The sequence below is a fragment of the Porites lutea genome, chromosome 5, assembly GCF_958299795.1.
Source record: "Porites lutea chromosome 5, jaPorLute2.1, whole genome shotgun sequence".
In the NCBI taxonomy this organism is placed as follows: Eukaryota; Metazoa; Cnidaria; class Anthozoa; order Scleractinia; family Poritidae; genus Porites; species Porites lutea.
In genome coordinates this window covers 30,596,542-30,622,619 of record NC_133205.1, presented here as the reverse complement: position 1 = coordinate 30,622,619, position 26,078 = coordinate 30,596,542, and the positions used below count along the sequence as shown (strand labels likewise).

Here is a 26,078-nt window from a genome sequence, read left to right as displayed (position 1 = left end):
TGCAGTGCCGTCGATTGGCTCTGCTTTTGCTCCCTTCACAGATGCGGACTATTAAAAAATTAGAATCAATGCATAACATTTGGTGATGTTGGACCTCTGCCTTTTATAGGTCGGGTGGGGGAAGAGGGGGGGGGGGGAGGGTGCAGGCGAAAGAAGTGGAGGCTGTGTTGTTGTGGAAGTAATGTTTTCTTTTTCTCAGTCGGGCTTCAGGTTTTCTGGACATATGTAATAACAAAGCGGAAACAGTCATCCAAGCTGGTATTGCAGTGTTGTTTTTTTCAGGGCACCTGAGTGTCTGATTTGGCATAAGTACTGAACAAAGATTCTGTTCGATGAAATTAAAGTCTGCCAACATGACTGCAATCTGCCGTGTGACCACCCAAATGGCCTCTGATTAACCCTTTTTTTCGCAGCACAAAATAGGCAAAAAATTAAGCAAGGAAGAAGAACATTACCTTGCTTAACTCTATCCCATGAAATACTTTTAGGTTGTGCGGACAGCGTAAAGCAATGGATACACTTCTCAACATAAGCCTGTTTGTGTTGCTAGTGCCTTTATCCTGTTTTCATACGCGAGATTACATGGTAAGTTGTCTTAAAATATTACTGAGTTAATCTGCAATATGCAAATGAATCGCCCATTACGTACTGACAATGGGTCCCAATGACAGTCGGCCCCATTGTCTCCTACGCAGATATCGGTGTCACGACACTCGCGAGCGAGAATATTCTGGTGAAGACAGAATGGACTTGCGGGCTTCCTGAAAGTTGACTATTGCAATGAAAAGTGTTAAAGAGTGTCTTTGACTGAGGAAAGGCATAGAGATGAAAGAAATAGAAGACCAAAGCCTTAAACTACGAGCTAATATTCTCAACTTACAAAGTGAAAAGAAAAACTGAAACAAATACAAACGATTAAGGTCTTGCACCTTAACAATTTTCTCTTTCTCTTTCTCTTTTGTCTTTCTCATACAGGCGATTTTTTAATTTGCTCACCGGCTATATCACTTATCAGATCTTCATTCTAGTTTACGTTAACAAAAGGGACCGAATTTTCTAGACGTCCCTTTAATAATGCCCCACGCAAAACACACGGAACTTCGAGAATTTCTTTAAATGATTAATTGTAAACGAAAGTGATATAATGTCATTGGCATGTTTAAAACTCACTTTCACTTTCAATATCCGGCTTGTCGACTTTCGATACGGGGTAAACCCCAACAGACCACGCAATGAGATCAAACAATGAGATCACTATACGTCACTTCCTGTTTGCGGGTGATTTGGCATACACAAAAAACAAGTCGCTATAGATACAATAAATTTTAGAGCTTGGAGAAAAGGAGCCGTCATTAACCATAACGCATAAATTTCAGCCCGGCCGGACTTATTAATCTCTCACGGCATTTTTCATCCTTTTTTTGAAGCCCTCAATCTTAGATTGCCAAAGACGTTTAGATGTCAAGTTTACGGAAAACTTTTCTTAATATTTAGCAGACGCTTTGTGTTTGTGAAATTAAAGGCAAACAGATGTCGCATTTAAATCAGGCTCTCTTTCACAGTAACGCAATAATTTTTTTTTGTGGGCGGAAGTGACTGTAGTGAGGGCTCCAACCTCACAGAAAAACCTAGTCCCTGTAAGGAATGGGGGGTAAGGGAGGGCGTATTTTTCTCTCCGTTTCCTCTCCTTTTCCCTGACCCAAGAAAACAGGTTGGGGAAGGGGGGAGGAGTTGGCCATTTACTAGATTCATACTGCTGTGGAACACATTCTAATTTAAAATAGGTTCAGCTAGCTAAGAGCCCTGGGCTCCTGGTTCAGTGCTTCACAGCAAGGTCAGTACTGCAGCTCCCACGCTATATTAACAAAGGCTTCAGCTCTTTGCGATTCTGAAGCGAGATCAGAAAATTTGATCCTAGTACCAAGGGGGAGATGCATTTGCAAGAGAGACTTTTTGAGTTCCTCATATTTAAGTTCAGGAATAGTCACGCAGCCTTTATTTGTTTCCCTAGACAACACTTCCGCCCCAAAAGAGGCTCGTAAGGACCTGTGCGTGACGGGCAAATAAGCTACTACATGCATAGGGGACTACAATCTTCGACAGAGTAAACGGGAAATTAGGACCCCACTAACCCGAAATCAAAGGTGATTGATAATAAGAGCGTTTTAGCCCTCGCGTGGCTTAATGTTTGATTCTGGGAAGGATGGCGGTGGGTCAGGGGGTGATTTTCTAGTTTGTAGCTCAGGTGTTGGAAATGAAATGAACAGTGACATGTATAAACTGAGGAGTTATCGCATTTGTTCTGCTTTGGAAGTGTACGCGGCAGTTTTGCTATTGTGTTTTTTTAACGAGTGGCCATGTCATGGAGCAACCCGCATAGTTCATAAGTATACTACCGTCTCCGTCAAAATTGCTGGGACACTTTACTGTCTCCTCGCCCTCACAATGTTGGTGTACAAGATTTGGTGAGTTAAGTGCGATAAACAACATTCCGAGGACCGGTAGAGACCGACCAGAATTAAAAAAAGAGCTTTCGGTGGAAGTGTCCGAACTATTTTTGTCTGATACTGTATATGTAATAATATTGCATTTTTTCTCCAGGAATTGAGTCTGTTCGTTTATTTTATTTGAACCAATTGTTTGTCAGGTATCTGCGCAAAATGCACTACAAGGAAGGAGCTGCAGATGGAACCAAATTACGATCCTGAAACCAACAGGAAGTGAATGTTTCAATTGCCCGGAGTGTCCCGCGGGTCAGGGCCTTGTCCCACAGTGCGGCTCACGTATCACTGCTGACGTCAGTGTGGAGTGTGTTCATTGTCAAAAAGGCGAGAGTTACTCGGACAAGCATGATATATCATCATGTAAGCCATGCACAATCTGTGACCCAAATGAGGAAACCATTAGTCCTTGCACAGCGACGAAAAATGCAAAATGCGGGAAATGTAATAGTGGGTGAGTAGTGATATTCTGATAATATGAGTGATTCATGGCTGAGATTTTTTACAAAGGGCTCGTTTTCATGAGAACTGAGGAATTACGTTCATTTCGTTGAATTAATTTACAGGGGGAAAATGCGCGACTTCCAGTGTGCGAAAATGGATGAGTGCGAATCAGATTGTCATTCCCATGTCATTTGTACTGGTAACCCTATTCCCGCCATTTTAAATTCCTTGGCGCCAGCTCTAGTAACGCCAAATTTTTTTTTTCTGCCATTGCGTATTTTACTAAATATACCTTATTCTAAACGCACGTGGACAGGAGCTCCTGACGTGTATACATTCTTTCGTCAAGAGAGGATAGGAAATTAACCGATACAGAAGGCTTATATGGGGCTCGCAGATAAGTCACTCCAACATGAGGCTACTGGGAGTTTTTCTTGTCCTTTTCAAGGGACACGGTCAGCTTTGGGACCGCGCTTACCTGGACACTAGTCTCGCGACTTTGAAAAGCGTTTACCTCAACCCTAAATCAAATACTCGTCAAATACATCTAGAAGTCCGCTTTGATCATGACAAGTGTTTCATTTTATCTTCGATATTCTACCGAAAACCTTTTCCTGTGTATTCTTTTACACATCCTTCAATCACCATTTTATCATATTTGGCAATTTAGTTCTTGTGATATGAAAATCAGCTAAGAAACCGTAGTTAATGCTCAAATGCATCAGATGACGGCGTCCCTTTAACACCTCAACACACTTATTCAGACACATTTTTATGTTACCATATAGCTACTACCGAGCTAAAAGTGGCGACTGCCACCCATGCTCCTGGTGTTGTGCCGATAGCAAAGAAGGAGATAAAGAACAACAATGCATTGACCAGACCAACCTGCCTGTCAATCAAGTGTGTCGTTATGACGTCAATACCATCAAGTGTGCACCCTCAAAAAATAACTCCACTTCTCATGATCCTGCTACATCCGCAGTACCAAATCACGCAGGCGCGGAAGGCGACGTAGCCTATGGTATGGGATCCAAGAAAGAAAGCAACATCATTTTAGTGATTGCAATTAGCGGCTTTGTGGCTTTGGGCATCTGCATTTTGATTGGTCTTCTGTACATTTGTAACAGAAAGAACGATCGTCCTTCTCATCTAACATGGGCAACAATACCTTGTGTAAATAGACATCGTAAGTATTTGTATCAATTCACAGGTTTTATGGCTTTTTAAATTGCTGCAATTATGAATGTATGAATTTCATATATTGGAACTGCGGAATGAAGAAATTAATGCAAAGAAAATCGTCACAGTTTAAGACGTAATTTATGCAGTTGCGGAAAGAATGCCCTGACCTTTGCGATACTGGTAAACTAATGCTACGGCTGAACTTAAAAGTGGCCGAGACAGTTTTCAACTAAAACTTTATTTTCAGATTACTTAATTTTAACGGTTCGCCATGTATTACTGTTTGCCAAATGCCGGGAGGCAAGCATTGTTAATGAATGAAATATTCGTTGTTTTGTGTGTTGGTAACAGACCTGAGTTTCTTGACAGAGGGCTGGTTAGCTTCAATGCAAGGAGAAGCAAATGAACATTTGAGAAAAGTTCAATATTAACATTAATATTTAACATTAGCACAACACGACAATCGAAAGGAGTAAAACCAGCCAATAATTACTAAAGGTTTACCGCGTATGAGTATCCACTCGATCAAAAAGATATCACTAATATTGGCCGAACTGATCGAGTCACCTTTGAGTAGATGTACCGGAGGCCACTGGATTGGTTTTTCTCTTTGCATGGTTAAACGAAACCGTGGCGGAAAGCTTACATCACATTCTGCAAACTCAAGAACCGTAGAAGGTGTGGACTAAATAAAGGTTACTGATGAGTTATTATATTTGTTGCTTTTACAGCAACCCAGGTTGTATCTACCGACAAACCACCATCACCAATTGTATTTGGAAGGAAGAAGTCCAGTACGGAACCACAAATAGTCTAGGATTAATCACCAACCTGTGACTGAATCAGGCATCAAGAGCACCTTGCACTGGAAAATATTATTCTATTGTTTGTTAATGTTTCGCGACAAGTTACCTTATACGGCTGTACAGTTTTAACGCCGTTTAGTGAGAGGGGGAATGAGTGTCGTTCTGTCAATTGCCTGAACATGTGCATTAAGATAAGTCAATAAAAATGACGTTTTTCTGAAAAAAAAAATCTAAAAACATGTTAGAGATCTAAGTGATAACGTCCAAGTGTTCGTTAATCCTTAAAACCTGTTTAATTTTGCAGTCAATAGAGAAAAGAAATGTGACGTCACGCGAAAGTTGTGAAATTATGGGCCTGGTTGGCATATCCAGAAGGAACAAGATGTAAAAACCCCCCGTTGCCAAAAATTAGCCAATTTTCTGCAAACTGGTGGGGAGTAGCGTTATGTAGACGGTTCACAGTCCCCTATTTTTTCGTATGATCGTCAGGATCGAGCGCTTACAGGTACGGGTGGCCATCTTGGTTTCATATGTACCGAGGGCAATGGGTGTCGGGGTTTAAAGCGGTCCCGGCGACCTAAGCAGAATTGACACTTATTCAAGATGGCAGTGCATGCGAAACCCGAAGCGCTCGATCTCGACAATTTTACGGAAAATTGGGGACTGTGAACAGTCTAAGCGTTATGTGATCCTTACAAATCTTTCCAAGATTGGCTCGGATCGCAACGTTTACTACCCAGGGCTGTTTAGAAGGATTTATATGTAGTCAGCGGCGCATAACGGTGATGATATCTCCCAACAAATTGCACTAACAGACTGATTTTTGGCAAGGGGGCTTTTTACATCTTGTTATTTCTTAATATGCCAACCAACTCTATAATTTTACAAATTTAGTTTCTGTGACGTCATCATGTCTTTACTCTATAGGCCATGTCCGATTTCCAAACATCCCGCTTTCAAAATTAGGCCAAGTGCGTAACTTATGTCGAAACTATTTCTACAGCAAAGACTTCGCTCTAAGGCAACTTAGGAATGGCCTGTTAAAAATACCTTTAACTACCTTTAAGAATGCGAAGTCTTCCTGGTGACAAGTTTTAAGAACTGTGCACAAGGGATATTGATGAGGACGGAAGAAAGACATTACATTGAGCATAGCTAATTAGAAGAAAGTTAAGCTGATAACATTTTAGTCCTTTACCATGTAGAATATGAATTATTACATTTTAATTGCGGTTACCGTTGCTTACATGTAATTCATAAGGAGTGTATCGCTAGAGTTTTTCTGTAAAATCTCTCCAATATTTTTTCTTCTAATGATCCTCGCGTTCGTAAAGAACCATCCTTTATGCTTAAAATTAAACTCGCTTTACTTTTAGAATTGTTAAGATACTCGATATTAATGCGAGGATGTAACGCATCCAGTATGACTTTCCAAGGAAATGGCAAGAACGGATCACATAAAATGACTGGCAAAAAAGGTTGCGAGGAATTAGCAAGGAAACGAAAACGTGAACTTCACCTACAAGGTCCAGAAATGAGGACATATCAAACACGTAACAAATAAAGTTTTATTTTTGTACGTCCTTGAATGTTAAATGCATTTTATAAGCCATCATAGGTATTTACCAATCCATGGATGGAGGATACAACTTCGTAGTCGTTTCTAAGGCCGAGAGAGGGGAGGATTTGTACTCTCATAAAAAGTCTATAAATTTCCTTTTTTTAGACTTTTTACAATCTCTGTAAAAGGTCCAGTTTTATGGCGCTTTCCAAAAGTCAGAACTGGCCGGCCGGATCATGACCAGACCAGTCATTTTGACAATGAAACAGGCTTTTCCGAGAGATTTTGCAAAAAAACCCCAGCTTCTGGGGTACTATTTAGGATAGGACTAATCTGACTGGATAGTTTTGACTAAAAGTGAAATTCTCATTACGACTGGAATGGTCTGGCCGTTCAGTTCTGGCAAATAAAAATCGTCCTCAGAAAGATTATCATTCATTCAAAATATTTCTCCGTTTGGGATTGGGTCAACCCTCCCCTCCCGCCCCCAAATAATTCGTCATAACCACCCTGCGATTATCATATTAAAAAGATGTAGGCAAGATACCAGCGATTCGATGGCATATTGCCCAATATAAAAGCGTAACCTTGTTTCCAGGTAGCCGTGTTGCGGCTTAGCTGTTTTGGCATCAGTGAACTCAACAAAATGGCCGAATTACATACTAAAACTGAACGGAACAAACGCAAGAATACGCAAAAAATATTGCTGGATAAATGAAATCACCTTTTTTGAGGAATATCTGCAACGGAAAAAAATCTTTTGATGACGACTAGTTGTAGAAACAGGCGAAAGTTTTCACAAAAGGCTAGGAAGAGGTAAGGGTGTTTTAAAGAAGTTAGAAATATATTGAATGAAAATTAAACAATTACTGAATTCGGCTTTCGTATGATATGAAGAATTACGCAGAGTTCGGAGGCTGTTATCCACCGAAGCCGAAAAATCTCCTCGATCTGCATAGTTCTTCATATCAAGCTCAGCCTCACTAAATACTTGTTAATTATCGGGTAACGTATGGTACTATGAAACAAGAGAGAGAGGGTGAAGGGGGGGGGGGGGGGGGGGAGCGGTCGGGGGGCGGTGAATAAAGGCATGGTGTTTTCTATCCATTAGTAGTCACCGTTGTTTTCCTATCCTCGATAAACTGAAATACAACTAAAATATATTTTTCAATCGCTTTGAGCCTTGTTTAAAACACGTTAATAGTCATACACAAACGTTTTCTCTGGATATAACTATATATATAATAACAATATATAATAAACAATATATGTAACTATATTGAAGGGCAGCTCCCTGGAAAAAAGAGCATCCTCAGACAATGAAAGCAGCAGCAGCAGCAGCAACCAACAGGAGATTTAGATAACATCATTAATTAGGGGCTGTGTCACGGCAGTCCAGTTCATTTTATTTTATTTTGCCGATTACTCGCCCTCAATCGCTATGGAACATAAAGTAAGCAAAGAAATTACAGGTAAATGACAAAATCAGAGATCCGAGACAAACAAATATGTCTCCTAAGCATTATTTTTGAAGTTGCAAGCAGCAGGGATCAACTTTGAAAAACTGTTAGGCTGAACAGTTTTCAAAAACCCTTATTTCAATCCGTTTCAATCTTCTTCAGTTTTGCTCATCCGTGGCATCTGTTGTTTCTGTTATGTCATTTTAACCTTTCTTTAAAGTTTTAATTGGTTATTTTTAAGTTTCTCTTAATTTAAGGGGCATTTTGTAATTTCCTAATTTGGCTGAATTTCGTGACACAGCTCCTTTAAACGTCTCTATTGAACGAGCAAAGAGGTGTACGCAAGATAATTAAGGTTGGCTTCGCTGCATTGGTTGACCGTGTATTGGTCAATGCAATGTATTAAAACGAGACTAAGATGCAACTGTAACAATTTTTCTATATTGGTAAGTATGTATATCAGCTATTCATTAATTACTCTTCAGTCGGTAAAATGTATTGTATTTCCTGTTCCGAAAATAAAATATTCTACATTTTGCTCTAAAATAGCAGTTCTCCTATAAATCATCTTTTTATTTCTCATTTCTTAGTATTTTAAAATCATGGGCCAGGTGAGACGAGGCCACCATTTAAACGTTTTTTTCTGGAGTATGGAAAAGGAGATTATGGAGAATGGCGACTGTAGCGAGGAACGTAGCATAGTCTGAGATGTATTAAAACTGTAGGTAGTAAATCTTTCGGCGATTGCTTTGGGATTTGATTCGATGGTAATTGAATGCGTATGCTTATTGAACAGAATGATTCATGTTTTAGGACATCTAATAGAGAGATTCAGAGGCACGAGTACGGCAAACGACCAACTTGAATTTGTACTACGTGACCAAGTTTTCTGTTTGATTTTTGTTTACTGATTATGACTTCTACAAAAAAAAAATAGTAGGTTCACGCCATTTTTATCCATAACAATTGTTTTGAGCTGTTTTCATCCGCTCATTTCCTATTTTGAGAATTTCTCAACTTGAATCTAGCGTTCGTCGGTTGGCGTAGACGTGACTCTAAAGCTGACTTATCTCTAAATCAATTTTTATAAAATTCTCTGAGAATGCAAAGCATCTGTAAATACACCTAACTAATAAGTAGTAACATGTATGTGTTTTTAATTTAAGTTTTTAAATAAATATCTATGAAGAGGCTTTGCTATAACAGTAACTGATTTTCAGAGCCCAGTTGTACTGAGCTGGGTCAATTTAGAATGAGAAAAAGGTTGAATAATACTTGTTAAGCGTAAAATTTGGCTTGCCTGCCATTTTTGACACTAGAAGAAAGCTCTGACCAACAGAAGCACAAAGTAGAATCGCCTTTGTACCTGCTTAGCGTTTAAAAAAGCGGCTTTCGAGTAACAGGACCCTGTAACTGACGGCACAGAAGTGACCTTAATGCACATGGCATAGCAACCCATATAGGGTATGTTCGGTAGAGAGCTGGAACTAGCTTGGAGTCAAGGCTGGTGAGCGTAAAAAGATTGAACCATGAATAAGCAACTAACGACTGAAGGCTAGTCCCAGTCCCCTACAGTAAGTATGGATTATTCGGTCAAAAAATGACACATCGTCATTTACCTCGTCTACATTCAGTGACTGCTGGCTTCATTAACGCCAGGCTCGGTTACATTGAGAACGTATCTATGCCACTTGATCAGCGACCAAAACTGCACTTTCCCCATTTTGCCTGATGCACTTTTTGACCGTGTCCATGGCTATTTTCAGTCTTCTATCGATAGCTTTAAATTGAGGCTCTGAGAGAACTGGCGCCACAGGATCATCTTTAGTCGCTTGCCGCAAAAGTTCACTTAAAGGAGTCCTCTCTCTGCTTAACGATAAAAAGCGATTCCATGTTGACTTTCGAACTCTGTAACACAAAAACAGTCACGAAAATGGTTACTCCTTCCCTTTATACTGCGCAAGAGATTTTGACAAGAAATTCACTCTGGTCGAGTCTCTTTCCATTCCGTTCACGTCTTTTTACCCGTAACGTACAGAAACTTGTGTCCTATAATCAGAAGCTCATGATTCATAAATTCCTCAGAGATGGTCATGACGGGCGACGATTGAGACATTCAAGAGATTGGTACCCATTAAATTGAGTGGTCCTTTTTCGAATTAAAAATTACCGCTGAATACAAACACAAATTAAACACTGTTACTATGTTAGCCTTGACCCAAAGCAAAATATTCACAAATAGCAGCAGAAAGGTGTCTGAAATTTGAAAATGGAAAATAAACAAGTCATGGTATCGCCAGGATTTGTGAATATCTCCACTTCAGATAACATGCTAGCCCTGAAAATGCGCCTTCGCTGTTTTTACTCAGCGAGTCATAGCGAACTCATAAACTGGACTAAAATCGAAGCCCTCGTAAGTTACCATCTCGGAAATCCGAAGAAGCGGTCGTAACTGGGGCTGGTCGTTTAGAGAGCTTTAGAAACTCATTAATAATTCATAGAGAGGAAAAAAAGAAATTATTTAAAATGTTTAATAAGTGTCTTTATATCTGATAAAAACACCCTAGCGTAATGTACTGTAAAAAATGATCTAACGATGAAAAGTTAGATAGGAATTAATACAAGCAGTGCTTAAAGCCAGCCTGACTATTTTCTTGAACAAAGGTCCATCAGCTTTAAACTATTCTTTACAAACTGCAACGAAATAATCTAAAATAAATGTCAAAACGTTTTTATTGGCTTACTTGCAACATTGGTACACTGGAGCAAGGATAGACATTTCATCATGATAAGGGTTACCAAAGCTAGAGGAAAAAGAATGTTAATTCATCACACGACGTCAAAATGGTACCGCAAAGGGAAATTGTTTTTTTCTTTGAAAAACAACAACTCTAATGCGACTCTCATGTGAGGAGGTGAACAGGCGACGACATTTTTCCTTCCTCGCTTGAACTTGGACTGTGGCCCTTAACAATTTGACATAAAATATACAGGGGCGTAGCGCGAGGTTTTGAAGTTGTACGCACGGAAAGAAAGGTTGCACCTCCGAAGGTATTGCAAACTAGGGGGATCTGGGGGGTATGCTCCCCCGGAAAATTTTTCACATTAAGAGGCTCAGAAATGCCACTTCCGGCGTTTTCCGCAGGGCATTTTCAGTAAAGGAAAATGGCTAATGCAATAATTAGTTGTTTAATTTTCATCTCTAGTGTTATCGGTAAGGTGCAATGTTTACGGTAAAAACGGTAAAACAGAGACGCCATCAATGAAGTTGAAAGCAAAGGGCGAGAAGTCTGCCCTTCAAACGGGTAAAGACACCAATGGACGCTATGCCCCTGTATAATATATGAAGGGATGGATTGACTTAAGACTGACTAAGGACTGTTTAATAGAAACCAATAGTTACCTCTTTGCATTATCAAGGTGTAACAGCATTCCCCTATCACCTTCATCTCTAAAGGTCTCATAATGATGTCTGTCTCCATTCCCTAGGGAGGGGTGATAGAGGAATGTTTACTCTAAATTGCTTTATTTACCTAACAACTTGCCTACTATAATTCAACCAGCCTCGAAACTGATTATACACCCCTCGTCCTTAGAAAAAATGCCCGTCAAAGATACGGCAATCTAGCTGCTAATTTAATTCCCCAATTGCAAGTACCGTGTAATTAATTCCCCGTATTGCAATTATCAACTAAAGAAGTTCTACTGCTCAGTCTGTGAGGTACGTTGAAGCAAACGTTGACTTTGCTAACAAGTCACCTGTAGAAGCTGTTTTGAAATACAAGTTGGATAAATAATAACATACTTCGCCAACCTTAATCGTGGGATTTCCTGTAGTCACTGCAAAGGCTCAAAGCTAGCGGTCGTACTGAACTTCCCCTTTACTTCTCGATTTCGCCTGATGCCCTTTTGAGCTTCTACACCAGGCGAGCGGTTCAAGGGCAACACAAAAATAACAAAACCTACAAACCTATTAAAAAATCAAACAGTGCTGTGTCCATAATATCAAGAAGCCGCGGCCCAGAATTGTATGGTGGAGTTCTTAGCACCTTTTTCTTGCAATATGTGTTGTCCACCTCCCATCTAAACAAACAAACAAACAAACAAACAAACAAAAAATGCAACAACCATCTCTCAAGTTACAATACACGAGCCACGTTACGTCGTTCGCTAACTTCCCATGGATTCCCGATCCAGGTAGTGTGTCCTAATTCTTGTCAGTAGGACTTGGATTCCGGATTCTTATCTTTAGTGGTATACCGGACTCCTGGGGCAGTATTCAGGAATTCTAGGACCAAGGATTCCGCATTCCACAAGCCAAAATTTCCCGGTTTCGGGGATCCGGATTTCCCTACACGGGTAGCCTGTGAACAGGCCTTTGGTCGAACGGGGAACTTTCCTTGCTATTTTTTTCCCCAAACCGAGAGCCTGTTCACAGGCTACTACACGGGGCAATATAGGACTTTCAAAACTGTTCAGAAAACGGCCAGTGAAGGCTGGGGTTACCAAATGTTTTTCCAGGAGAGGCTATAATATATCAACAATGCGAGGTATTTTACAAAATCCTTGCAATCCAAGGGGATTTTCTTATTTCTCTCACTGCCAAAAATACTCGTTATAAAACATACCTTTCATGACCATAAGCAGGACTTTCTAAAATTATGTATATTATTTACTTTTTATTTTATTTTATTTATTTATTTGTTGATGTTTAATTTTTGTTGATTGCCACGCGTATATTGTCTGTGGGTATCAAATGAAACCCTCATTAAAAGAAAGTATCTATCCATAATGGACCAGAAATGTTAGTTTTTTCTAAAGGGACGGAATTTGACAAAATTTGGCTTTTTTAAGTTGGTTAAATGTTTTGTAGTTCACAATTCACTGCTTGTTCTAAACATTTACTATTTTTATCGGCATATAAAATATAAGTATCATCACCGAAAAGATAAACGTTGCGATTATTTGAGCAGCTGCAAATATCATGAAAGACTCATGAATATACACTATAAAGCAAAGCTACGCAACGGGCCTAATACAGATCTGAAAACCGCAAGTTGTTACGACTCTTTCAGATATATAAGAACAACTTTGTGTCGTTTGTGTTCGGTCTTGCAGATAAGACAAGAACCATTTGGTTATCATTTCACGAAACCCATAATAGTTAAGTTTGTCAAGAAAGATTGTATCGAAAACTTTTTTTAGGCGTATACCTTGTAGACGCGACACGAATATAGGCGTGTTTCCATATTTGTTTGAATAGCATTTACGATGTCAATACAATTGCGTGTTGAGTATTGAGATGGGTTTAATATCTCTTTTCTGTTTGCGAAAGATTTCATTTTTTGGAAAACATTTCTGTTGAAGTTATACCGTAAAGAAGTTGACAGGTAGTCATTTGGTTTCAGTCTTTTCTTCGCAGTGCTTTTAAAATGAGTATAATTTTGCACACTTTGATATTGGTGCGGGATAGGAGTACTGCAGGCCATGTAAATTATAATTTAGAATATATAACATTAATTTCTAACCGAATTTCACTTAACATGATAGGTTAAAAGACGAAAGAGGAGTCGGATGGTTTAGCCTTCCTAAGGAAATCGGTAAAGCAAGTCCGTGCTGAGGGTCTAGCTCTTGCTAATCTTTGCCCTACTGCTGTAAAGTGGTCATTGATGATATTAGGTCATGATCAGGGTCAGGTCATGAGTGACTTAGTTTTTGTAATCCGACCTTATTAGCACTGTAATTAATTGATTTAGACTTTTTCGTTTTAACGATTTCATAATTTATGTATTCCTTAAATCCAAGTCTTTTTATGTTGTTTACATTCCCGTTGAAGTACTGATCAGAAAGAAAAACAGTTTTTTTCTCATATAAAGTGTTGACCTGCAGATATTATTTCTGTAAAAATTATATTTGGTGTCATCGCCAGGTAGATGTAGCCTTTTTAAACTTTAATCAAAGGTATTTAAGTTCTGATTGCTATAATTATCTCAGTTTTTTTTAGCTCCGCGTTGCTGTATAGAAACCGGTTTCCATAGGTACATGCTTGTTCAACAATTTTGTTGAACTCCTTGTAAAGAGAGGACAACATCTTATCAATTTCATCAAATGCATCATTGTAAGGAATGTTAACTCCACTCAATTTGGGAGAGGTCACAATTAAAATGGTCCGCGAAAAATCGCGGACATTATTTTTATGAATCTTCGTAGGTCTTTCCCAAGTTTCCACTGATTTTGACTCATACAGAATTGTTAACAAAAATGTTGTCGACAAGAATGACCGAGGTATTATGAACGTCACTTGGTTTATCAATAGTAAGGAATGAGATATAAACAGCTTTAGAGAGAAACTATTAAGAAATCGTAATAATATCCCATAATGTGAGAGCTATTGCACTTTCCAGATGAAATTAATTTCTCTATAGTTTCCTCAAAATAACTTTGGAATTGTGGTGTCTATAAATCGACACCAAATATTCCATTTTTCTTAAAAACAAAAGAAATTTCAATCCAGAAGGCTTGGAATGCTAAATGAGATGAGAGGTTTAATTCTATGCCTATATAAATCAATATTTGATCAATAAACATTCCAGCATCTCCGGAGCCAAGAGGAGTGGGAAATTATTCAAATTCATAGCCTGGTATTATGGGGCTGCAAGAAGAGCATCCAATAATATTGAAATGGAAATTAAGTTCATCCAAAACGTGTTACTTATGCTATGAATATAGAAGATTGAACAGCTGCAATGAATTTCATCTTTCCTCAAATTGTTTTTCATTCCTTGAAAATTAAAAGGGGAAAAATACTATTATGAATACACTGATTCGATAGATTATTATTATTTTTTATTTAGTTCTTCATCTCATCCTGAGTTTAATTGATCGAATTTATGCAAAGTGAATAATTTATCTGAGGATTTTTTGGTTTGGCAAAATTAATGTTAATGCAGTAGCCATTTTGTTAGCGAAGGGATAAATTTCCAGAATGTCCATGCCCATGAGTAGAGAAAAGGAGAGGAGGCCTCCTCTCCCCTCTGTGTATTCCCCTTGTGCACCATATAAAACCCAAGCAAAAAAAATTAACCAGCACCTGCCACAGAAAATAGGGCAATTCTTGCAAGGTATTGTTCAGGTTTTACCTCAACAAAAGCTTTTCTTTGTGCTGAGTTACTCACACAAACAATTGTGATAAATAAAGGATATTGATCAAGGGTATTCAATGGTCATCACTTTGATTAGTGAGATAGGCCTTTTGATTCCCTCAGCCTCAAGATGACCAGTTATAGTGGAATGACCCCCGGACATCCCATGTGCTTATCTACACAAAATGTGACATTAAGATGACTAAATTGGCATTTTGTGGGTGATACACACACAGACTTTAATGGTCAAATAAATAAAACCACCAGTCAGGTTGTTCAAAACTGGGTTATGATATATAGTACCCAAGGTTAGTGCAAAATTTAAAGCAAATGCAGTGTATTTCTTTTATTAATAATTTGATGATTGGATGCTCTAAAAAGAAAAGAGAAATTATCTGAAAATATAAATCTGAACAAAGGAAAAAGAAAGGGCCTTCAAACAACTGGGCCCTGTCTTTTAAGTAATTATTCACCAACAAACATTGAGCCACCTCTGGGAAGTAAATTTCTCTTATCATTTCAAACAGATTGACTTTAAACTGAACATGTATCAACACAGATTGTCCCACCAATGAAAAGATTACAAACTTAAACAGAGCTAATGTAAATATAAGAAGTCCTACTTACAATGCCTTTCTATCATCTCGGTATGTCCTCTGCCACGGATGTCTCCAGTTCTTGAGGGGCCATCCTGCTGGAAGCCACAGCGTCACAGAGCCTTCCATGACTGTACCATTGGCACATGCAGCTTCAGCTTTCTTACAGTAATAACATACCCCATAGAAGCAAGTGTTTTTACCTACAAACATTTAACACTCCATTTAATTCAGATGTCTGGTCAACATAACACACTATTTATGCAATAATTTTTCATGCCTTCCTTGAAGAAGGTATCCATAAGTCTCTTCTCTCCAATCGGTTCTATCTCTTCTTCTAAGTTGACCCTTCTTCCAGCTACGGGGGGAGCTCTGTAGAATCCTAAAATTCTGCAAAAAACATTTCCTTACATGAATACCCTGATATCAAAAGCAGACGAGAACTGTTTAGTGATAAGAAAGTTACCAGCAACCCACATAGCCTGTGTCGCAGATGCAATCTAACACCAGTTAATAACACCTGTGAAGCAGCACCAAGATCCTTGTTCTGGGCCCCTAACAGACTCAACAAATCACTGGAAGTGCATATCATTTTTCCCTTTCACCAGATTGGCAAACCAGAAATGGGATTTTTAACAGGCCAATCATGGTGTGTACTTATAAACACTGGTAAAGAGGTAGGGGGTTTAGAACAAGGATTTCTGAGTTCTTTGCACTGCAATGACAGCTCAAAGTCCAAAAGTTAGCACAGGAATTGATGTGACAGGAGGGTTGAAAAATGGAAATTTTGAAACTTTTCCACATTGATTTTCTAGTTGAAAAGCAAATTGTCAATCTGAGATTTGGAGATTTTGGATTTGGATTTGGCCATTTAAGAAATTAAATAATTTTTGTAGATGGAGGGTTAACAACAAAACAGGAAAAATATTTGACTTTTGGTGCACTGGATTATTAGATAGATCTACTTTGCTCTGCAAAATTAGTTACATAGCCTGAAGGTAAAAAATGGACTTCTTAATGCCTGGGGGAGCTCCAACACAAATTTTCGGGGCATTCCTACCCAATGCACTGGCACTGCTTGGCATTGTGCATGAAGAAATAAAGAAAGCAGATCAGGTTTCATATTCCAGTTTCATATTCCAGTACCTGTCTAAATGGAATGCTGCTATTTCTCCATTGTGTCTGTCAAAACCTTTGTATGGAGGCCCTTCTATTACATAATCTCTAGAATACCTGTTGAGAACAATATTGTGTTGGTCGGTTATCCTTTTAACACTAACACAAGTACAATGATTTGTATGGTAAAAAATGATTGTTTCTGTAACCCACAAACATAATGGAGATTTTCTTAAAAAAGTAATGAAAACATAAAAGATATATAAGGGACTGTGATCTTCTTTCCTGTATGGTCCCAAAGTTGGTCTGTGGAATCCTCATTTTTTTGAAGGCTAAGGTCCGGTTCAGACGCCGAACTTTTCATGAGCCGAACCTAATTTGAATTAAGGCCAACCCAGATTATTTAGACCGGTTGAATTGATTCAGACGCCGATCTTAATTCCAGCCAAACTAAATTCAAAAGGAAAAAAATGCTCATTTTGGTCAAATTTCTTACAAAATATGTTATAATAATTTATGCATTAGGTTTGGTATATGAAAAGTTGGGCATCTGAATCAAAGCCGTTCTAAAGTCGCTCTAAAGGTGAAATTCCTGGCCAGGCTGGGTGAAAAGAACAGCTGAGCAATTCCAAATTGAAATAGGCGTTTCTAATTGATTCAGACGCCAAACTTTTCATGTACTTAATTCAACGTATTAGGTTTGGCTCACGAAAAGATCGGCGTCTGAACCGGGCCTAACACCACAGTGCCAACACTCATATTTTGAGCTTGGGTAAGTGATTTGTAGAGGACATTTTTTTGTAGCTGAACACTATTTCAAGCACTTATGGTAAAACTATAAGAACTTTGAATAGAGCAGACTCACCGCATAGGCTTGAAGACAACCCTCTGATTTCCTTCAAGGATTAAGGAAGCCTTTAATTGTGTTCCCCCATGCCCCACCCCGGCTGCCACTATGGGTTTGTAAATCATTGCCTCTAATATCATATTTATCGAGTCACTATCATTATTTGAGGTGATTTGACGAGATTTCACCATGTCTTTCCATATAGTCCACGGATCATCGTATTCATAATCTACGTCATTAATAGCGTCCTGTCGCTTTAATTTGTTTCCTTGTTCGGCGTCCACGTCGCCTACATACTTTTCCTCTCTGTTCTCCAAAGATATAGATAGGCTTGGCTTTACATGATCTTTTCTTTCTGAACGCGACATAAGCATTTGCTCGTTCGATCGCTGTTTTCGATGTGTATGATCCACTCTATTAAAGTCCATTTCGTCCATAAGAGATTGTGTATCGCTTACAGAGAGAATAAGCGGGTGTTTATTCTCATCCGAGATCTGCCATCGCAGCCATAGAAAAGGCACAACAAGACAAACTAAACACATACAAAACGCGAATCGTTCTTTAAACTTCATAGTCCCAAAATACGCTCGATAAAACACGGAAAGAGGCCAGATTTCCACCATATTAACGGGACCCCATCATCGTATCCACTGTTCTTTTATCCTCTACTACTGTTTTTACCAGGCGTTGTAAGTTATTTATGAATTTACGTGTATGAGCCCGCGCGCAATTATCCGTGTTAGGGATGATGGGGACAGTCGATGATGGGGCAGAACTTTTAGGAACTGATCTCTTTCCTTCTATGGTCCAATCAGAGGAATAATAGAAGTAAATATTAAACATATCCTTTCTTGTAAAAAGACGTTTTCAGTAAATTTATAAACAGAAAATCTAAATTAAAAGGGGTTGTAACTTATAACGTGTAGGGAAATTTAAAAACCTTTCTACGATTTTACAGCTTGCAGATGCTTGCACCTATATTTTTTTAACTGAAACTTTCCTGTCATTACGAATTAGTATAAGCCAAAAGTTTTTGAAGTTTCAGAAGTAGGCAAAATGTTAGTTGTGTCTCTTGCCCTAAAATTGCCGGTGTAGGAGTCTGTTCCCTACCTGGCCCGCCGCCCCCAGGCGTGTTAAAGTTGGTCACTTGTCGCGTGTATTAATATGGGTACGGGTAAGGTTAAGGTTAAGGGTACGGGTCAATACAAGACAGGATGCAAGTCAACATCATGAGTAGTAAGAATTTGTCGCATTTAAATTTCACTCCACCCCCAAAAGCGCCCCCCCCCCCCCTTCCCCCCAGCCCCCGCACGAACTTCTTGACTGCATTTTTCTGACCAGCGGTTGCCTCTAAGAGGAGAAATATGGCGGACAAAGTAAAAAACATCGAAGAGTGTATTTCGACAGCAAGTAATTTAAGATCGACCGTCAACAGAGTGTTTCAGGATCTTGCCTCTGATTCTGATGTAGCGAGTCAATCGACTAGTGACGCGACTGATCTTTCAGCTGCGGGCAAAGGAGCGAAAATCACTCAAACATTGAAGAAAAATCTTGTTAGAGTGCACAAAGTTTTGAGGTAGGTAGTAGACACATTGAAAGTTTGGCTCACAGAACGCTCATAGATTAAAATTCTGGTCAATTTTTTGGTACTGTTTTTCCTTACACCTATTGTCGTTCAGCAATGTCTTATTATTTTACACAATTTTGGTATATGCTGGTGCAGCATATTATTTTATGATATAAAGTAAATAGCAAGTCTCAAGTGACGTCACAAAGATCACAACAATGATCCTTAGCCCTTACACAATAACCTAATAAAATTCACACAATAGAATGACACAGTAGTGCATATTTTGACTTGCTATATCGAGCATCATCCTAAGGGACGGACCAGTAAAAAAGTTATGGGGGGGAGGGGAAGTTTCAAGCCGCAGGAATTTTTTTCGATATCAAATTCCTTGTATGAATCTTTTTTAGGCCGTAGCATGAATATTTTTTAGGATTAATTAGCTTGCAAGAATTTTTTTTTCATTTAATTTTCCCTTGCGCGAATTTTTTTTTTGTACTTCGCTCACCCCCCCACCCCCCATAAGTTTTCTAGTGGTCTGTTCATAATTTATATTGACCTTACAATACGAGCCCTGCATTATATAGTTGCTCCATAGACCTATTCGGCCAAGGGGGTGTTAACATGAGAAAACTTGCACCAGCGCGAGTTTCATACTGGGATGACTTTTTTATTTCGTACAGTATGTTGCCCAGTATCCGGACACTTGAAACAAAAGCTCAATTTTTGAGGCGCCCTTTTCAGTTCTCAGTAAACAAAGTATTTCAAATGAAAGCTGAACATTTCAGCTTTAAGATGAAAGTTTTGGCGATTTGAAAGCTTGCGAAACAGTCGCAGAAGACGCCCTTCTGTTCAGGTGAATAAAGTTTTCATGGCTAATATTTACGTTGTTTACTGCCCAGTAAAGTTAGTGCTGGTCAGAAAAGGGCAGGGTAGTGTGTGATGTTTTCAAATAAACTGTTTTATTTTTAAAGTGAAGATACTTAAGGAAGTCAGGTTTTCAGAAAGTTTATTAATTCTTCTTGAAATTCGATTTGTTTGGAATAACGGAAGCCAGAAACATTCACTAAGTTTTGATGTCATGTGCCCAGTATCTGGACAGGTTTTTTTTTGCTGTACAGAATCGATGAATTAGCTGTGTACATTCTCCGGATAAGATTTATTTCATATCAATGACTATAATCAAAGCTTAGGATATATGATAAAGTCGTAAAATGTAACTCTACTCAACTCCGTATGGAAATTTTCTTGACTCATTCAGAGGCGACTTGATTTCGTGTGCACCGCTTGTTTCGCGTGACTGCATTTTCTATATATAACTGAAAGCGTCCGAGTTGAACCTGGAATTCTTATACTTTCCCCAGTTGGGACTGCTAGAATGGGGTTGCAATGGTCTAAAAAATGTCACAAAGGGATTGAGAGATGTGAAAGAAGGAGGAATTAGTGCTAGAAAAGCAGGCTTATTGTGGGGACTGAGCATGAAGAAATCAACACTGCAGGTCAGACTAAATAGGAGAGTGACCTTTGACTGTCCAGTTGAGGTCCCTTCCCCAAGCTTTTCTTTAAATAAAAAATGAAGAAAGAAAGTCGTTTGCAGATTGGCTAATTGAGCTTGCAAACAAAGAAGTGAGAAATTATACCATTTTTAAAACAGCCGCTCGTGTTCCCCACCATACCCCAGTCATTTGTTATGTTTTATTTCACGATGCTAAGTTATATTTTCGGAATCGATTGCCAGACTACTTTGCAAGTGCAAGAGAAGCTTATAAGTTGCTTGCCTGTCGAAATTTATGTACAATTACGTTGTTATTGTTGTGTCCGGATACTGGGCCAGCTGTCCGGATACTGGGCAACATAGGAGCTCTGCAAAAATATTAATTTAGTGATGGAAACAAACTGAAGTGTCCGGATACTGGGCAACATACTGTATCGTGTTTACATGATGACTGGGTCATTTCATATCTTGTTATTTGAAGGTACACTTCATGTTGATAAAATACACGCATGCGCTACCCGTAACAGTCTACCGGCAGACCGATTTCACACCGAAACGTGTAGTCGTTTCGCATTTACATGATACCATTGCGAGATTTCGTACTGGAGTGAAATTCTTGCACCGGTACAACAACTGGGGTGAACTCACACCGGGGTGACTCGCGCCGGCATGACTTTTGTGGTGGTATCATGTAAACAAATGTAGAGCCATGAGAGGGAACCGGTGTGAACTCACTCTGGTACGAAAGTTGCCCCGGTGTCATGTAAACAGCCCCTCACTCAACGTTATACCCAATTCAAAATCTTTGGGAATAAAACGTTTTGTTTCAGGAATTTCCATATCATTTAAATGTGAATGCCTCATTGTAATGCAAATATGAGACACAAAGAATCTTAACCCTGGGAGATTTGAATTGGGTATAACATTGAGTTTAATAGCCAAATAGGTCTATTGACATGGCTGTAGATTACAAGGTCAATGTTCTAGGTATATTGGGTGGGGCAGCTCAGCAGCATGGCAGTCCTGAATTATTTTGATAAATAGTAAAACCAGTTACTACTGAATAGATTCGAAACATTTTTGCATAATAGATGTTTGGTGCTGAGTACAAATCTTACATGAACCATGTTCATTTGTGGGGGTGTGGTGGCCAAGCAGATATGAAAGTCTGGGTCCAAGCCTTGCTGTCATAGTGTTTCCTTAAGCTAAGTAACTTTGATCCACATTTTCTCTCTTCAGTATAAATGTGTACCTGCAACATACTGTTGGGGGTAACCCTGTGATCGACTGGCATCCCATCCGTATGGTAGTACAAAGTAGAAATACTCCTAGACGCCTCAAGCTACAAAAAACTAGCATAAGCTCCCCCTTTTTTCCCTCACATGCAGACTTATCCATTCTTCTTTTTCTTTACACTGGATCCTTCCTATTTTTGTCTGTTTTGTAGTTTTGCATCAGTCAAATTCAACTGGTCTGTTACTGATTTGTTACAGTTTCTCTTTCCAAACAGCGAGTTGGACAAAGCAAGTGATGCACTGGCTTCCTCAGAAAACCGCTCCCAATCTCTGGGGAATACCGGCTTATTGAGCCTGGACCCTGTGGAAGACAGAACTGCCCTCTATGACAAGCTTCTAGAAACCTACGACTGGCATGAAAAGGTACCTTATGATTTATAACTAAGATTAAGGTGATTAACACATTTTTATCAAAAATGTACCTGATAACTTAAGGAATTACTGTAAGTTCTTAACACATGTTATGTCATGCTTAAAAAATGTTTGCAGATTAAGGTTTTGTTCTTTTACATAAAGGTTATTTTTCAACCAAGCACAACTTCAGTAATTTTCAGAAACCAAACTGGAGAGTAGATAGAAAGATAAGGATATGGGGAGAATTGTTGTATTATTGTTGAGCCTTGGTCAATCACTGAGGAACCAGTGAATTCCATGATGATGTTGTTTGATGACAACTACATGTACCAGGATTCATTTTGTTTTTGCCCTCTTATTCAAATTAGTAATTAATCCTAGCAAAGTCTACTTACATGTTCTTTTATCAGTAAAGTAGTAAAAAGGGTTCTAACGTACTCAAGGGAACAAACATTGGGGGATTATCAAGTAGTTTTTGTCAAAAAAACTCATTGTGAAAAGGCCTTGTTTTAACAAAACCATGCTCTAGGTCATTTTCAATTTGCCCAACAAACATCATTTATTGTGAACAGTTTCATGAAAGTATATAGAGAAGACTGGAAAAGCATTTATCTTCTTAAAACAACCCACCAAAGAAGAGATCTGGAGGTTCAAGGATTCGTTAAACCGTGGCTTAAGTTAGACTTTGTTTAAATAATTATTTTTCCCTATATGTTTAGTAAAATATATATTCTGATATTAAGCAAGCAGCAAATTTAACCTCTATTTAAGGTTGGTTTTGACCAAAGTTCAGATTCCACTTTCAAAATGATGGCTTTCTTTTTCCAGCTGCAGAAGTTGTGTCTTAAACCGCAAGAGTGCATGGATCTTCTTTGCATTTATTTCTTCATCCCTCAGTTCCAATATGTGAAATTCGTATGTTCATTGTTTCATATATAATGTTTTCATCAGTTGACTTCAGAGGCACAGCAGGCTTTATCATGCCTAAAACGACATCATCCTTCAGCAGTTCAAAGCTCAGATGGAGCCTCAGCAGCAAAGAAAGCCAAGGTCACTTTAAAAAGGTAAGGAATGTGCTGAAATACATGTTTTTCATTAGAATGTCATAAATAATTGCCACATACCAAGGCTTGAAATGCATTTAGCTAAAGGTTATGCAAAATTTTAATGTTCAACAGCACCACTATTATTGTGATGCGTGAAAATAATAATGAATAAAATGCTCATTTAAAGTGCCAAATAAAAACTTTTTCCACCCAAAGTCAAAGAGTGGGAGCAAGGCTGTGTCCACTGTTTGGGTACCTATTAGACGACTGAGTACTAATCAACGGGATATGAATTGATTTCTGTGTACAACGTAACCCGTAACTGACTTAGCTTTTTGGTCAAGATGCCTCAGTCCATAAAACCAGAAAAAGAGTAGATCAGCACATGTTTCTAAGAAGTGTATTCTTGACATTTTCATGACGTTTTTTTATTCATTCACCTTTCATTAGCGAAACATTAAATGCCTTAAAAGAATTCAAGACCTTGTATCCTCAGTTAGAGTTTTCATGTTCTACAACCAATAGCTGGGGAGTTTATGTTTTTGAGGTTAGTGTGATTTTTGTATTTATTAAAAGTTGAGATTAAGCGCAGTTAGTTTGGATATTGAATTGCAAAAATATCAGTAATACTATGAGGAAGATTATTGCTTACTTTAAGGATTTACTCTATATTACCTTTGATGGTTCCCTTAAATTTTTTTTATGAGGTAGTTATTCAGTAATTAAGTCCCATCTTTGGGAAACATTTCTAGTTCTTTGCACACACAGCGTACTAGTGAAAGTATGATTCTAAACACATTGTTGTAATAATAAGAACTTATTCATTCTTGATGGAGAGTTCTTTGCCAATGCCAATTTACCAATTTACGTGTACGTTTACAGTGTGTATAGGTGTTGTTACCGAAAAGTTTTCTTACTGTGGAATTTTCGCTGGCAATACCATATTCCAAACCCTGAAACCTACAAGAAATCACTATCAAAACCATAATCAACATCATAAACAATTCCATAACCGTTATTGTAATAAGGATCTCAACGCATTTAACTGTTTTCATAATTATTCATAATCTTAATCGTGGTAACTGTATAATCATAATCGTAATCATAATGGTAATGTTAATCATCGTAGTCATCATCATCATCATGCTTGTAATCATCATCAGAAACATACTTATTATATCCATTTTGAAATCACTAGTGATCCCTGCAGTCTGATTGGTTCTCAACAGTGTGATTTATTCACAAATCACACTAATTTTTGCTCTAAAACACATCTGTTCTAAATCGCATCATTGATCTGTTTTAAAATCGCACCATTTTTTTTACTCAATATGGTATCATTCCTGTTTCGAATACAAAATGCGATGTAAAAGCCTTTTTGCCCGCTTTTCAACAAACTTTGAACTTGATCAATAAAATAAAAAATACTGAAGGAATTTTGCTATTGCAATATGGCTGTAATAAAGTGGTAATTGTAAGTGGTCAGTGGAGTAAGTTTCTGACCCTTTTAAGTAAAGGTCTTAGCTTCCAGGAATTGACAAGTGGAAAACAGAAAAGTGACCCTTGAACTCAGTTCCGTGAATTTCTACGTCAGGTGGTCGTTCCAAAGACGTTCAAGGCGATAATCTCCATGCCGCCGAGAATGACAGAGATCGACCGGCTTGTCATCCGGGGACTACAGGAGAACCCTTTACTGGAAAAGGAGGTTTGTGTTTTTATATTAATTTACCAAATTGGCGGCTTCAAAAGTAACTTATCTTTTTCCTACTTTGTCCTTCTAGTACAAAGACGCGATTAAAATTGTTGTCCGTATTGCTGCTGGCGGTTTGCACGCGACGTCATGACAGACATGTTGGCGGTCAAGAACTAAAACATTTCTATCCTTTGGGAACTAAAGTCCATTTTCATGCAAATTCTTTGAAATAATTTTTATTTTATTGACCACCAACATGGCCGCCATGGTTGCAAACCGAGACTAAACTGGAAAAAGCGCCGCACGTACATGTAAGAACAAAATATTTATAAGTACGGTAGATCCCCGAAGGCAGAATCTTCCCGCAATTATGCCGCGAGATGCTAACTTGGCTGGTGTTGTCATTGCTGTTTGTGTTATAACTGTGGATCATTTTTACTCGCGTAGTCAGCAGCTATGCACATTTCGGATCATTATACGTTTATGAGAAACTGCCCACCTACCCCTCCCCTAAGCTAACATTTTGCCCTAAGTGGGAAGTAAGTGTTAATGTTGGCTCAGGGGAGGGATTGGTGGGCAGTTTCCCAGAAACGTATAATGATCAGACTTGGAGCAAAAGAAAGTTTTTGATGAGAAAAGAGTTCAATCCACTCAAGTTTTCTTTAATACACCAACATGGCCGCTGTTTCATTGTTTTGCACACGAGTGTGGCCACCATGACGTTATATAAAAACGATCAATCTATTTGGATCTGGCGGGGAACAGAAGCTTTAATAGGACAGCTGCACGATGACGTCATTTTACTACAACTACCAGAATCCTTGAGTTTGTTGTTTTCTTGTGCAAATTAAGGTTATTGCTCTTTAATCCTCAGCGGGATTGACAAATTTAAATAACAAAGCAAAACCGAAATGAATTCTGGTAGTTGTAGTGAAATATCGTCATCGTGTAATTGTCCTATTCTATCATA

At 38.6% G+C, this 26,078-nt stretch overlaps 3 protein-coding genes across 4 annotated transcripts in view; 2 read left to right on the top strand and 1 right to left on the bottom strand.

Annotated features, from left to right (window-relative positions):
* The window catches only part of LOC140936321 (uncharacterized), a 161,137-nt gene extending 154,622 nt beyond the window's left edge, over nt 1-6,515 (top strand). For both annotated transcript variants that reach the window (XM_073385774.1, XM_073385773.1), the window contains exons 2-5: nt 489-585; nt 2,648-2,955; nt 3,734-4,134; nt 4,862-6,515. In XM_073385774.1, coding sequence (XP_073241875.1) covers nt 511-585; nt 2,648-2,955; nt 3,734-4,134; nt 4,862-4,947 — 870 coding nt within the window. In that variant the 5' untranslated portion in view covers nt 489-510 and the 3' untranslated portion in view covers nt 4,948-6,515. The remainder of the gene's footprint in view (nt 1-488; nt 586-2,647; nt 2,956-3,733; nt 4,135-4,861) is intronic.
* A 3,055-nt stretch (nt 6,516-9,570) lies between these two features.
* Nucleotides 9,571-18,350, bottom strand: LOC140936310 (glycosaminoglycan xylosylkinase-like). The gene is made up of 8 exons (XM_073385759.1): nt 17,677-18,350; nt 16,842-16,928; nt 15,976-16,085; nt 15,727-15,898; nt 11,928-12,040; nt 11,361-11,442; nt 10,702-10,761; nt 9,571-9,865 (listed from the first exon to the last, which is right to left on the bottom strand). The coding sequence occupies exons 1-8, from the start codon at nt 18,279-18,281 to the stop codon at nt 9,640-9,642; spliced, it is 1,455 nt and encodes a 484-aa protein (XP_073241860.1). The 5' UTR covers nt 18,282-18,350; the 3' UTR covers nt 9,571-9,639.
* Nucleotides 18,351-19,021: 671 nt separating this feature from the next.
* The window catches only part of LOC140936311 (mediator of RNA polymerase II transcription subunit 27-like), a 10,535-nt gene continuing 3,478 nt past the window's right edge, over nt 19,022-26,078 (top strand). The window contains exons 1-5 of the mRNA XM_073385761.1: nt 19,022-19,234; nt 22,231-22,378; nt 23,321-23,433; nt 23,866-23,962; nt 25,010-25,120. Coding sequence (XP_073241862.1) covers nt 19,023-19,234; nt 22,231-22,378; nt 23,321-23,433; nt 23,866-23,962; nt 25,010-25,120 — 681 coding nt within the window. The 5' untranslated portion in view covers nt 19,022. The remainder of the gene's footprint in view (nt 19,235-22,230; nt 22,379-23,320; nt 23,434-23,865; nt 23,963-25,009; nt 25,121-26,078) is intronic.

Bases quoted from the DNA above. Each gene is read 5' to 3' on its own strand.
- LOC140936310 (XM_073385759.1), bottom strand. From the start codon at position 18,281: ATGGTGGAAATCTGGCCTCTTTCCGTGTTTTATCGAGCGTATTTTGGG. The intron at 16,929-17,676 runs GTGAGTCTGCTC...TGTTCTCAACAG, and splicing joins GTTGTCTTCAAGCCTATGCG to GTATTCTAGAGATTATGTAA. The intron at 15,899-15,975 runs GCATGAAAAATT...AAATGTTTGTAG, and splicing joins GGATACCTTCTTCAAGGAAG to GTAAAAACACTTGCTTCTAT.